Raw genomic sequence first — 13901 nt, 5'->3', positions numbered from 1 at the left:
GAAGGCACCCAAAAAAAAAAAAAAAAAAAAAAAAAAAAAGAGAACTGAAATCCCAAAAAAAAAAAAAAATAAGAAATCAACCAAACCAGGAGGACCCTTTAGTATGGTTAGATTGCCCAACTTCCAGCCTCTTCTCTACTCTGAAGAGCAATTTAAACTGGCTAAAGTACAGTGTCTCGTAAACAGTGGGTGCTCACCAAATAATCATAACCCTAATTTTGCTTTAAAAGACTTTCTCTGAGAACTGCTCTTCCTGTCGTTTATTTGCTGTATTATTACTTTTTCTAATCAGCTTTCTAGAATGAGCTGGTTTGGGATCACCTGGTCTCATATCCCTTTTTCTTATGCTATAATTAAACCAAATGATTTTAATGTGGCCCTGAACTTCCCCCTTTTGACTGCAACAAAATTTTATGCAGAAATCCCACAGTATCCTCCACTCTTTAATATCTAGATAAATTTATGTCTCGTTTTTTATGAAACAATTGTTATATCTGTTTGCAATGAATCAAAAAAATATAGAACATAAGCCTCAGATTTACTAATGAGAAGATCAAGACCTAGATGTTAGATAAATGGACGTGCCGATGGTCACACAGTTAGAAGGTGGCAAATCTTGTCCTATACCTAATCCTTCTCTCTCCCTCTCTCGCTCTCTTTCTCTTTCTCTCTCTTTCTCTTTTCAACATTGAGATTTGAGGCTGCATAGTTACAATTTCCTGGAGGTTACTGAAATCATCTTGAGCCAGTGGCTGGATGTAATGTTACTATCTGATGGTCAGGTTTCATTCAATCAGGAGACTTGTTAGAACCAAGTGATACAGTTCAGAAAGGCCTGACCATGGGGGCTTGGATGTCTTCCTCTATAAATAGTGGTTCTGATGCTTGGTCAGCAGGTTTGTTATGTGGCCCCCATCCTCCGGGGGTCACCAGCGTTCTGGATAGGCCCCTGTCTCATCTGATTAGTCTTATCTGGCTTGCTCTTCATCTGCCCCTTAATGATTCGCATTAAACTACCCACAACCTACAACATCCACACGCTGCATCCTTCATTTTTTCCAACCAGTTCATTCACTTTCCCTGAGTGTTGTTTGGAACATGAATTGCGTTAGTCACTATGTTTATTCTGCTGTGCTCTAGAGTCTCATCTTTGAGTGGTGCTGGTTCTTCAGCTGAAGCAAGAGTTGCCATAGGAACAGGACTACATGTTTTCTTCCTGTACAGGAAGTGAACCTGGGCATTGCAATGCTGTTTTCAGAGTTGGTCAAGGCTAGCTCATAATGTTTGGCTGCTTATTTAGATGGAAGAGACTTGACGAGCCAAGGGATATTATTTCTTTCTTTCTCTCTCTCTCTCTTTTTTTTTTTTTTTTTTTGGTTCCACTAAAATTGCTCTCATTTGGCTTTACTTCCAGATTATTTTTCTTGCCAATAATAGTGACATTGAAACTCAAAACCAGAACTGATTTTGGCCAGAGATATCTTCACTCCTGGGATACTTTATTAAGGTTTGCAGAGCCACTCAGGATGTGATGTGACAGATATCTTCTTATAGTTGTGTCACTTAGGAGCAATGAAGTCTTTAACCACAGGCAGGGAACAGAGTTACCCTCAAAATAGAATCCAGAAAATCAGAAAACGATCTCCTTGCGCAAATAACTCCCTGGCAGCCATCTCCTATGGCTATCAGCCACAGGGCCTGAAATTCTTCCCAGAGGGACTTCTTCCTCTTGGTGAGTATACTGCCTCTCATCTAGCTGTGTGAACCTGGGCAATTCTCTTCACTCTGGATCTCAATATCCTCAATGATTACATGAACCCCAATGGTTCATTTCAGCTCTGAAAAGCTGTGACTGTACATCCTCTAAGAGGAATAATTTTTGAATCTACTATTCAGTCATTAACCCTTAACAAGTGAATAACTTGCCTAGATTTCTCCTCAATGTTTTAACACAAAACAAGTAAATATAGATAATGAGAGATGAAGGAAGACTCCAGGGTATGCCCAGGTGGGGCCTTATAAGGTCAATGGAAACCTGGGAAGGGGAGAAAGAGAGAGACTGAAAGGGAAGTGGATCTAGAAAAGGGAAATGGATGGACAAATGCTAAGGGCAAATTTGTACTTAAAATTTTGTCTGGAGGAATTTAGTGTCTTTTGCTATTTTTTGTGGCATTTAAAAAGAGCAGAATATCTTTAGATATAAAAGCTTATATATCAATCAAGGAAGTTTTATGAAGTGCCAGAACTATGCAAGTGTTTGGGGGGGAATTCAAGAAAAACAGTGAACCTAGTACCCACCCTCGAGGGGTGATTAGCAGTGTTGGGTGTGAACCATGCAGGCACCTGGGGCAGGTATCATAAAGGTCAATGGTTCCTCATGAGTCACCTTTGAGGCATTGCTGGAGTTCAGAAATAGATTCCATTAATGGGGAGAAGCCAACCATTTCTTTGGCAAGTACTCCACCTCTCTCCTCTCTCTCCTGCCTCTCTCCACCATTATCACTCAGACTGTGCATGCTGCAGGCTTTGATGCTAGCCAGGCTGGCTGGATTTGGAGGACTGTGATAACTCCTACAGCTTTTTGACTGGGCTTTTGCTTCATTTGTTCAGGAGTCTTTGTACCATGTTGCTTCACTCATAGTATGTTATTCACATATGAGTGATTTCTGTCTTGTCAGTTTTGTTCAATGAATAGAAGATACTACAATGAGCACAGAGAAATTCAGGCAGGTCAGAGAAATGACTAGAATACATTCGATTATTATTTCGTAGAATTGAATGAGATTGAATTAGGAAAAAAATCAGGAAAGTGACTGATGATCACAGAAGTCCATGAGGGTAAGGAGGCTGCTAACAGCAGCCCCAGAAACATCTTCTATATCCATGACTTCTGACTAATGGACGGTCATTCTCTCTCCCAGAAATAGATCAAAATGACTGAAAAAGCCCCAGAGCCACATGTGGAAGAGGATGACGATGATGAGCTGGACAACAAGCTCAATTACAAGCCTCCACCGCAGAAGTCCCTGAAAGAGCTGCAGGAAATGGACAAAGATGATGAGAGTCTAATTAAGTACAAGAAAACGCTGCTGGGAGATGGTCCTGTGGTAACAGGTATGTGTGTACAGAGAGCAGGGTGGGTGGAAGGTCCCTGAGAAGAAAGAAGACATTTCGGCTGCTCAGGAGCAGCAGCAAAGGGAAGAGGACCAATTGCTTCCAGGAATAAGTGAGCAAGGCACAATTTGTATATGCTGATTAAAGTTATGAACTGTGTAATTAAGTCTTCTTAAGAGATAAGATGCAAGTCAGCCGTGAGAGAGGCACACATAACACACAGCAGGGATTTAGAAAGAATTCCAGACTACCACTTAGAATTGTATTTCCCTCTCTCCATTTTCTCTCTTTCTTCTTTTTTCTCTTTCTCAGTACCTACCTAACCATTCATCTCTTCCACACACACCATAGCAGAACAAGACATGGCCCGGAGATATAAATGGGCAGTGCCCAGTTAGCAGGGTACCTGACCCATAGCCACTCAGGAAATGTTGGATGTCAATAATTAGTGCAATACAAATGCACACACCCACTACACACGTGTCTCTTCTTGGTACTTACATTCCCTTTTGATCCTGCAGATCCGAAAGCCCCCAATGTCGTTGTCACCCGGCTCACCCTGGTTTGTGCGAGTGCCCCAGGACCAATCACCATGGACCTTACTGGTATGTAGACACATCTGTACTGTTCGGAGGGGGCCTAAGATATCACAAAGAAAACTTGGTCTCTGTCTCCTGTTCCAACAAAAAGAAAAAAACTGGTGAATCAGAGAGGTATATATGCTAGGACCAGTTAACAAATCATTGCTCTTAGAGTGCCCAGTATTTACCATATTTCATGAAAAGCCCAATCTTTATCTCTATTTAATTGAAGAGAGTGCAGGCATGCACATTTGATACAGTTACAGATTTTTCTCTCCACATGATAGTAAACTGAGAATTGTTATTTATGCAATAAACACTGCTGATGGAAATATTCAGAAACAAATTGTGTGCTTCTGAAATTGTAAGGTTTATACAGTCTGAACATCAAAGTATTGATCTTTTATCAGCTACAAAACTTACCGGAAGGTGAGAAGCAATCCTGAATTATGCTAGAAATTCCACTGATATAGATTGAATTGTTTTAGCTTGAAACTCTGATTCTTGTTAAATAAACAACGTCCCTTACTAAAGGCGTACAAATGAAGATGTTGTTATTTTCTTTCACCTTTTTGTAACTAAGGCTCAAGTCTTTCCCTGAGACTTAGGGCTTGAGGAGAAGGAGAGAGACTGGGAAGGGGGTTATTGTGGAGGAAATGGGTGTCAGAGGGGAAAGAGAGGAGAATCATGAAGCCAGGAGATTGGGGGCATCAGAGGCAAGTTTTTAGTGGGAAAAAAAAATAGTTACCAAATGAAAAAATTGGACTGTTGTGGGACAGACAAAGCATAAGTCTAGAACAGTAGGCTCAGCTAGCAGCAGAGTAGTTCCCCTCTCACAGGACATAGCCAGTCTTTACCTTATATGGGCTTTTTTGTCAGAGGGAGGAAATCAGAGGCTGAGAAGACACACTTCCTGTTCAACTGAAATCATTAGAGCAGGCACACACACGAATTCACTACCCCCACACGCTCGCATCTCTCCAGGAGAGAAACTCACACTCTCTCACCAGAGCCCAGAGTCTTCCTAATATTACCAGGTGCAGCTGCCAGTTTGCAAGATAAGGTCTGAATCAGCGCTAAAGAAATCTGTTCTGTTCAGCAGGGCCTGGTGGTATTGCAAGGAAAACTTCGTCTCTGTCCCCTTTCCCAGAAGAGGAAAACCAAATTTGGTTTTCTGTCACAAACAAGCTGCTATGCATGAAGAAAAGCATAGAAAGCGATTACTTCCTTAATCAGGGTACAGGAATTAGGGACAGATCCTGGTTGTATGGAATCTGAAGCTTTTATAACTTCAGTGATATTCCTTAAGAAAAATAGTATGATATTGCAAATGAAAATACAAGAGTAAACACAAAGGTGAATATTTATTTAAAGTGATGAATAAAAACAAGTAAAATTTTAAAAACTAGAAAATGCCACAAACATCACCAGATCTATAAAAACAAATAGCTGACACTCCTAAATAATATTTTTATCGTATTTTTTATTTGAGGGGTAGGGGGATATTCTTTAATAACCTCTTCATTTGACCAGTAATATAATTCTCAATGAGAGAACAAATTGACCAAAAAAAGATTTATCTTCACAACTCATTACTGGTAATGTCTTGTATATTTTTAGCATTGTCATCAAACTTGGGGGCAGGGAACCTCTAATGTTTTTCCTAACAGAGCTGTAAGATTTCAGGCATTACGTGTGTGTGTGCCTGTGTGTGTGTGTGCATGCACATGTGTGTGTGTGCTTGTGTGCACATGCACGCGCAGGACTAAACTCAAATACTCTGTGAATTGAGGGCCCTATGAACCATGTTGTGCTGGTAGGCCCAACAAATTTCTCCGGGGCTTAAAAGTCATTTATTAACTTGCGTATCTGCTTTTAAGGATAAACTCTCTCTAAATCTTCCTCTACAGGAGATCTGGAAGCCCTCAAAAAAGAAACCATTGTGCTAAAGGAAGGTTCCGAATATAGAGTCAAAATTCACTTCAAAGTAAGTATCCTGCCTTGTGTGCTTTTGTAAAGTTAAATCTTTTCTTTAATCAGTGACTAAATTTCTTGCATGATCATGTTGAGGTACCTTTTATTTGTTTCTCCCCCAATACCCCCAAGCCAAGTCTGGAATGTTCTCTTCCTAGCCCTGAGGGCTACCTGTTGATACCCACCCTTGCTTCATGCCGTTTCCTAGCCGCGACTTCTTAAACTCTTCATTATCGCTTAAGCCAATGGGATCCCTCTGTCTGTGAACTCCAAATACATCCACGAGGCACATGCTACTTTGTGTTGTACCACCTGTGTCATTTCTCCTTCATACAACATAAGCATCTCAATCTAGGGTAAAATTGTACATCCCTGTTTCCAATATTTCACACAAAACTTTGTAAATAGCAGATAGTTCAGGAATATATATTGAAAAGTGGACAAATAAGTGAATCAACCAATAGGAAAAGAAAATGGAACAGAGAGGGCCTCAGTTCTAATTGCTCAAGGATTATAAAAATCCAGGGTGTGTGATCTTTGCTAAAGAACTGGAAATTACAATTATAGTTGTGGAACAGGTAACCAGGAAAGAGGAAACTAAATAAGAAATAAACTGACATCTAGTAAATAACCATATGTCCCAATGAGTAGCCAAAATCACAAGAAAAATAACCTTGACTTTGAAAACAAATAAGTTAGAAATGCAGTGTTTGCACTTAGTGGTTTATGTTTGCTTTGGTGGCCTCTCATTCCTACTTAGCCTCAGTTTCCAGGGCCTGGGCTCCACCAAGGAAGACTCCATCTGCTTTCTCTATTTGCACACTGGGAGCTTCTTTCCCCAAGGTACAGGATATGATTCAGAGTCCATGGATGACCCCTCCCTACCCCATACAAATATGCCTGAAAATAATTTCATCCTGGAAATATTTGTGGATACCTACTCTATAATGGACACTGAACTAGGGTTCACTTACTTGTTTCCTGTCATATTATGTATTATTGAAGCACCTGAGAGTTTGGTAAGGCATTATATCAAAATATGCCTAGAATGGGTTGCACATCAGTTTCATTTTTAATGATTGATACTGTTGCATTGATTTGTCTATTTGGTAAATCGGTTTTTCTCAAATGAAATGTGACAGGTAAATTTTGATGTGAATAAGATGAGACGGGAAACTCTGGAACAGGGCATTCTCTTCTGGGTGGGAAGGCGGAGGAGGAATGTGGTATGTGGGTCTGTGTGGTCAGGTTTACACATTAGGATGATGCAGGAGTAGGCCACAGAAAGGGGCTTTTGTGTACTCTCTAATTCAGAGGTTTGATGGCTCTCTGAGTAACCTACATAAAGTTGAACCATCCTGTGTCTTCTCCCAGCATGATGCTACAATTAGAAGAAATGCCAGTTCAAAGGTGAAAATCCTTGAAAAACAACTTAAATCTTCATTGAAGTCTCCTGCAAAATGTCCAAGAAAGTTTGCAGTTATAACGTTAGTAACACCTGCTAAAGTCCTCTTTCGCGATCTCTGTTAGTTGCACTCAATGTTCTTTTTCTCCTCCCAAACTTCTTAGCACTTTCTAAAAACCTGGCCTAGGGTTGTTCTTTTAGGTTCTCCCCAACTTTTTTCCTACCTCCCAAGGAAATGTGGTATCTCTGACTTCTACAGCTCTCACTTTGATTCACAACACCAAGGCTGTTTCTCCCTGGAGTGGGAGACACAATAGGGATGGAGATGTGGCCAGAAGAAGAGGATTCTATGAATATTCACAGTTTTATTTCACCCACCCCAAATGTATTTATATTAAGTGGACCCACTGTAGAGCGCTGGTGAGATGGTAGGCTCTTTGTCTTGAAGTCCTTATTGCTACACCAATATAATTCTTCTTCTTAGGTCTTTCTCCCACTAGGTGAAAGAGATAAGCTGGGGACATCTAGAAAGATGCATTTATTTTCCCTATTCCTATGAGCTACATTTGAGACTCAGAGTAATTAGAAAGTCTGGGCTTTATTTTATCACAGTCTCTTTGATGATGCTAATTTTTTTTTTTTCTGACAGCTCTTCATAGATTTATATTACAGATTTACCCTGTGACAGTCAAGAATCTAAGCTGGCAGTATTCACTGCTCTGCCACCTCCCTGCCAAAAAAACAAGAGATAGCACTGGTTGATTGGTTTAACTATTTGTGTCCAACACAAAAGGCCAGCTATAATTATTGTTGAAGAAAAATTATTTGAAGATGCTTTAATTCTTCACGTTGGTGAACAGATAACCAAGCCCTTCGGCTAATGATGCAATGTCCACTTTAATTTGTTTGTATAGACATAACCACTGTTTAAAATTAACAGACAACCCAGGTTAGTCCCAGGTGAAATGAATCATGGAAAAACAAAGTTCTTCGGCTGTCTACATTTTCATTCTGCGTTACTGAATTTTCTTTGAAAGGCTTGGGAAAATAGCAAAATCTCAGACAACGTCTGAAAATGACAGACATCCAAAATATTTGCCAGATACAAGTGAATTTCACCCACTATTTCAGTTATATTGCAGGCACAGCCATCTTCTAGACATGAGTTTTCCATTACAGCTTTCCTCCTTGTTATTTGTTTTTTATATGGTAGGTGGATCATCTCTGAGGTTGTAGTTTTTAGATATTTACATAATGTGCTCTACTGGTATCTTCATAACTTTTACTAAGACAAGGATGGTCTCCTGGTCACTAGTATTGGAGAGGGAAAGCTCAAGGCCATTCCTGGGACCATTGAGAAAGGAGAAATACAATGAAGAATGTTGAGACAATATGAACCACTCCTCTCTCCCGAAATGGTAAAAGTCAAAATGTTCGAAAATTAAACCAGTTTGGCAATGTTGCGTTTTATGATTTCCCCTCTCTAATCTTTGCTTCACAGCCATGCTAAATAATTATAGAAACGCCTATTCTGAACTAAATCTTTAGTTTTTTCATTTTCAGAGAAGATTTAGCTAGGCAGGATCAGCATGAAGGATGAGAAAAAATGAAAGACTCTCTTAATCTGAACAGCTTGGTTCCTTCCCATCTGCAGGTGAACAGGGATATTGTGTCAGGCCTGAAATATGTTCAGCACACCTACCGCACTGGAGTGAAAGGTAAGGGAACCCACATTTCCACACTGTCCCAAACTGCTTCTCATTGATACTTTAACTTCTGGTTATTAGCCATTTTTAGCTATAGACTCAGATGAGAATATGATAAAAGCTGTGGATGCTGGCCCTAGGAAAAAGCACAAATACACCTCTGCTCTAGACATTGACAAGTCCAGGGCTCAGGGGACCTCATTTAGACTGCAGCAGCTGCTGACCTTCAGCAATCAGCTTTTTGGATTCAACATTATCACTCATAAAGAAGAAGAGTCACCAAGATAGGTTTGAAGGAAATAAAGTATATAAAAATACTCTACAAAGTAAGAAGAAGAAAAAAAAAAAAAAAAACAGTTCACAGGTACAGACCAAGTGTCAGAGAAACCCAAGAAAGAAAAAACTTGCCCGGTGGTGTGTGTATTTGGAGTGGGAGCAGGTGGGGTGGCATTGGAGGGAAGGGGCAGGCAATGCTCAGTTTTCTAACAAAGAAATAGAAAAAAAAAATACTTTCTAGGATTGAAAAAACCTGTCTAATTTAAATAACATGACAATATTACTTAATCTGCAATTCTTCTTGACATACCTTGGGAACCTGCCTTCAATTTTCTTTCATTAATATGGGCAGAGAGAAATGAGAGGCAGGAAGGTGATGGAGGCACTTTATAGTTCCTTTCTACCTGAGGGTCTGTCCTCTCCAGAGGCGAGAAACAACAAAGCATGTCTCAGTTTCCACCAAATTAATAAGCAAGATAGGGGAGAAATTATCTGATAAATTTGTATGACATAGAGGACCAGTCAATTTCTCAAATCCCAGAGAAGACCATTGACCTGAAAGATATTGATTGGCCTTTCCAATACCTAGTCTCATGAAAAAAAAAAAAAGTTTAATTTCCTATTTTCCTTTGGGCACAAAGCCCATATGACCTCATTTCAACAAAAGGACAGTGACATGTCTGCAGCTGTATTTTCAAACTTATTAACAACACTTAGCCAACTATATGCCACCTATCTGCCTATGTATGCTTTTCAATGCCCAACTATTCTTAATATATATTCCAGTTCACCTGCAAATCAACTTGATTGGCTATTTTCGCCATTTGTCCTAGTTTTTCACTTTTTTTTTTTTTTTACCAACTTACTGCTGTTCTTGTTCCATCCAATTATTCTATCCATGAATTCTGATCACCATCTGTTACTTTATCTCCCCCAACTGATATGCTCATAGAATGATAGTTTGTAGATAGAAGATCCTCAAAGTCCATCATACACACAAAGAAATGGAGGCTCAAAAATGACTTAGGCCATTGCAGGACTGAGATCAGAACTGCGGTCTCAATTTGTCTGAGTTGTTTAAATGGTGTAGTCTGCTATATCTCCATTAAAAAAAAAAAAAAACAAAAACAAAAAACAGGCTTAATCCCCATTGATTTAGGGCACTGGTTCCCCAACTTTACTGCAGAATCAACTGTGTAGTTTTTTAAAAACACTGAGCCTTGGGACCCACAGAAGGTTACTGAACCATAGCCTTTGGAAGTAGGACAAAGGAAACTATTATTAAAAGGCACTCCAACTTAAACAATGTTTAAAGAATCATTTTTTTAAAAAGATGCCTCAGGGCCAGGTGCGGTGGCTCACACCTGTAATCCCAGAACTTTGGGAAGCCAAGGCAGGCAGATCACCTGAGGTTGGGAGTTCGAGACCAGCCTGACCAACATGGAGAAACTCCATCCCTACTGGAAATACAAAATTACTCAAGCATGGCGGTACATGCCTGTAATGCCAGCTACTCGGGAGGTTGAGGCAGGAGAATCACTTGAACCCGGGAGGCAGAGGTTGCGGTGAGCCGAGATTGTGCTTCTGCACTCCAGCCTAGACAACAGGAGCAAAACTCCGTCTTAAAAAAATAATAATAAAAAAATTTTAAAAAGAGATGCCTCAGGTAAATCTCATGTTGATTTAGGCTTGGAAACTATTGCTCTTGGCTTGAATCACTGTAGGCTGTACTCCAGATTCTCCAGTTTGCAGTGTGTGTTTTTCCTCTGTCAGGCTCTTACCCTAATGAACTCTTCTTTCTTCCTAGTGGATAAAGCAACATTTATGGTTGGCAGCTATGGGCCTCGGCCCGAAGAGTATGAGTTCCTCACTCCAGTTGAGGAGGCTCCCAAGGGCATGCTGGCCCGAGGCACGTACCACAACAAGTCCTTCTTCACCGACGATGACAAGCACGACCACCTCAGCTGGGAGTGGAACCTGTCGATTAAGAAGGAGTGGACAGAATGAATGCATCCACCCATCCCTTTCCCCACCCTTGCCATCTGGAAGAATCCTCTCAGGCGTGTTCAGCACCCTGTCCCTCCTCCCTGTCCACAGCTGGGTCCCACTTCAACACTGCCCACATTTCCTTACTGATGCATCTTTTCCCACCCTGTCTCTCAATGTGGTCCCTAGCACAAGAGGCATAAAACCGGGCTTTCACCCTGCCTCCTCCCTCCGATCCTCCGTGAGGGCCAGATCTTCCACGCCTCCATCTCAATACACAATCATTTAATATTGCCCTCTCTTACCCCATTCGAGCAACTAGAGGCCAGGAAATGGGCAAACTATCACTAACAGGTCTTTGACTCAGGTTCCAGTAGTTCATTCTAATGCCTAGATTCTTTTGCGGTTGTTGCTGGCCCAATGAGTCGCTAGTCACATCCCCTGCCAGATGGAGTACTTCTTTTGTGAGAGACACTGTAAACAACACAAGAGAATAAGAATAAAACAATAACTGCATGTGTTCTGACTGAGACCTTCATTTCCCTGCTTTCTTCCTTTGAACAAATATGATAACTGGATGGTTCACATTCGTGAGTTCCCCAAGAGGGGATGGGGATGAGGAAAACAAACAGGAGGAGATATTTACATCATTGGGAACAAATTGGTCCCATATTACACTGTAATAGGTAATGTGCATTCAGAATACCGCCAGTGGGAAATCTGCATTTTACTTATTTAGTTGGTTATTTTTAATTTCAACTTTTATGTTAGATACAGAGGGTACATGTGCAGGTTCGTTACATGGGTATATTGCACCCAAGTAGTGAACTTAGTCCTAAATAGGTAGTTTTTCAAACCATGCCCCACTCCCTCCCTCACCCCTCAGGTAGTCCACAGCATCTGCTGTTTCCACGTTCATGTCTATGTGTGCTCAGTGTTTAGCTCCCACTTATAAGTGAGAACATATGGAAGTGGGTTTTCTGTTTCTGCATTGCTTTGCTTAGAATTATGGCCTCCAGCTTCATCCATATTGCTGCAAAGGACATGATTTTACTTTTTTATTATGACCATATAGTATATCATGGTATATATGCACCATATTTTTTATCTAATCCACCACTGATGGGCAACTACATTGATTCCATGTCTTTACTATTGTGAATGGCACAACAATGAACATACATGTGCATGTCTTTTTGGTATAACAATCTACTTTCCTTTGGATATATACATAGGAATGGGATTCCTGAATCAAATGGTAGCTCTGTTTTAAGTTTTTTGAGAAATCTTCAAACTGGTCACTCTCCATATGTTAGTAAAAATATTATGCCTTGGAATGCTAACGTTACTCCTAAAAATTGGAGTACTCTCCTTGGCCTTAGTATAGAGATAAAAGGTATGGATGCCCTCATTACTTAGAGTTGCTTTCCACAGTGACTGAACTACTTAACTGCTTAAGTTACATTCCCATGAATAGTGTATAAGCATTCCCTTTTCTCTGCAGTCTCACCAGTGTCTGTTGTTTTCTGATTTTTTAATAATGGCCATTCTGACTAGCGTGAGATTGTATTTCATTGTAGGTTTGATTTGCATTTCTCTGAAAATTAGTAACATTGAGCATCATTTTTCTGTGTGTTTATTGGCCTCTTGTGTATCTTCTTTTGAGAAGTATCTGTTTATGTTCTTTGCCCATTTTCTAATGGGGTTGTTTTTTGCTTCTTGATTTGTTTAAATTTCTTACGGATTCTGAATATTAGACCTTTGTTGGATGCATAGTTTGCATATATTTTCTCCCATTCTGTAGACGTCTGTTTACTCTATCAATAGTTCCTTTTGCTCTGCAGAAACTCTTTAATTAGGTCTCACTTGTCAACTTTTGTTTTTGTTGCAATTGCTTTTGACGGCTTAGCCAAAAATTACTTGTCAAGATTGATGTCGAAAAGAGTATTTCCTAGGTTTTCCTCTAGGACTTTTATGGTTTGAGGTCTTGAATCTTTAATTCATCTTGAGTTAATTTTTTCATATGGTGAAAGATAAGGGTCCAGTTTCATTCTTCTGCATATGGCTAGCCAGCTATCACAGCACCATTTATTGAGTAAGAAGTCCTTTCCCCATTGATTGGTTTTGCTAACTTTGTCAAAGATCAGATGGTTGTAGGTATATGACTTTATTTCTGGGTTCTCTATTCTGTTCCATTGGTCTATGTGTTTGCTTTTGTACCAGTACCATGCTATTTTGGTTACTGTAGCCTTGTAGTATAGTTTGAAGTTGGGTAATGTGATGCCTCTGGCTTTATTCTTTTTTATTAGGATTGCTTTAGCTAGTCAGACTTTCTTTTGGTTCCATATAAATTTTAGAATAGTTTTCTTTTCTAATTCTGTGAAGGATGACATTGGTAGTTAGATAGGAATAGCACTGAATCTATAAATTTCTTTGGGCAGTATGGCCATTTTGAAGATACTGATTCTTCCTACCCATGAGCATGGAATGTTTTTCCATTTGTGTCAGCTCTGATTTCTTTTAAAAGTGTCTTGTAGTTCTCCTTGAAGAGATATTTTACCTCCTTGGTCATCTGTATTCCTAGGCATTTCATTTTATTTGTGGCTATTGTAAATGAAATTGTGTTCTTTATTTTACTCTCAGCCTGGACATTATTGGTATACAGAAATGTCACCGAGTTTTGTACATTTATATTTTTCCTGATACCTTACTGAAATCATTTATCAGTTCCAGTAGCCTTTTGGCAGGGTCTTTAGAGCCTTCCAGGCATACAATCATATTGTCAACAAGGAGAAATAGTTTGACTTTTTATTTTCCTGTTTAGATGCCTTTTATGTCTTCCTCTTGCCGAATTGCTCT

General features: G+C 39.8%; 1 protein-coding gene across 9 annotated transcripts in view; it reads left to right on the top strand.

Moving 5' to 3' along the window:
• The window catches only part of ARHGDIB (Rho GDP dissociation inhibitor beta), a 20292-nt gene extending 8718 nt beyond the window's left edge, over positions 1-11574 (top strand). For 3 of the 9 annotated variants that reach the window (XM_025401138.1, XM_025401139.1, XM_025401141.1), the window contains 5 exons: positions 2922-3114; positions 3636-3719; positions 5606-5682; positions 8729-8792; positions 10864-11574. In XM_025401138.1, coding sequence (XP_025256923.1) covers positions 2934-3114; positions 3636-3719; positions 5606-5682; positions 8729-8792; positions 10864-11063 — 606 coding nt within the window. In that variant the 5' untranslated portion in view covers positions 2922-2933 and the 3' untranslated portion in view covers positions 11064-11574. Of the gene's footprint in view, positions 1-2430; positions 2452-2494; positions 2731-2921; positions 3115-3635; positions 3720-5605; positions 5683-8728; positions 8793-10863 lie in introns of those variants that run through there. The other 6 variants (XM_025401146.1, XM_025401143.1, XM_025401140.1 and 3 more) reach the window with 6 other exon arrangements.
• Positions 11575-13901: the final 2327 nt, after the last annotated feature.

This window comes from Theropithecus gelada, chromosome 11 (genome assembly GCF_003255815.1).
Source record: "Theropithecus gelada isolate Dixy chromosome 11, Tgel_1.0, whole genome shotgun sequence".
Taxonomy (NCBI): Eukaryota; Metazoa; Chordata; class Mammalia; order Primates; family Cercopithecidae; genus Theropithecus; species Theropithecus gelada.
This window is presented reverse-complemented; position numbering and strand designations above follow the sequence as displayed.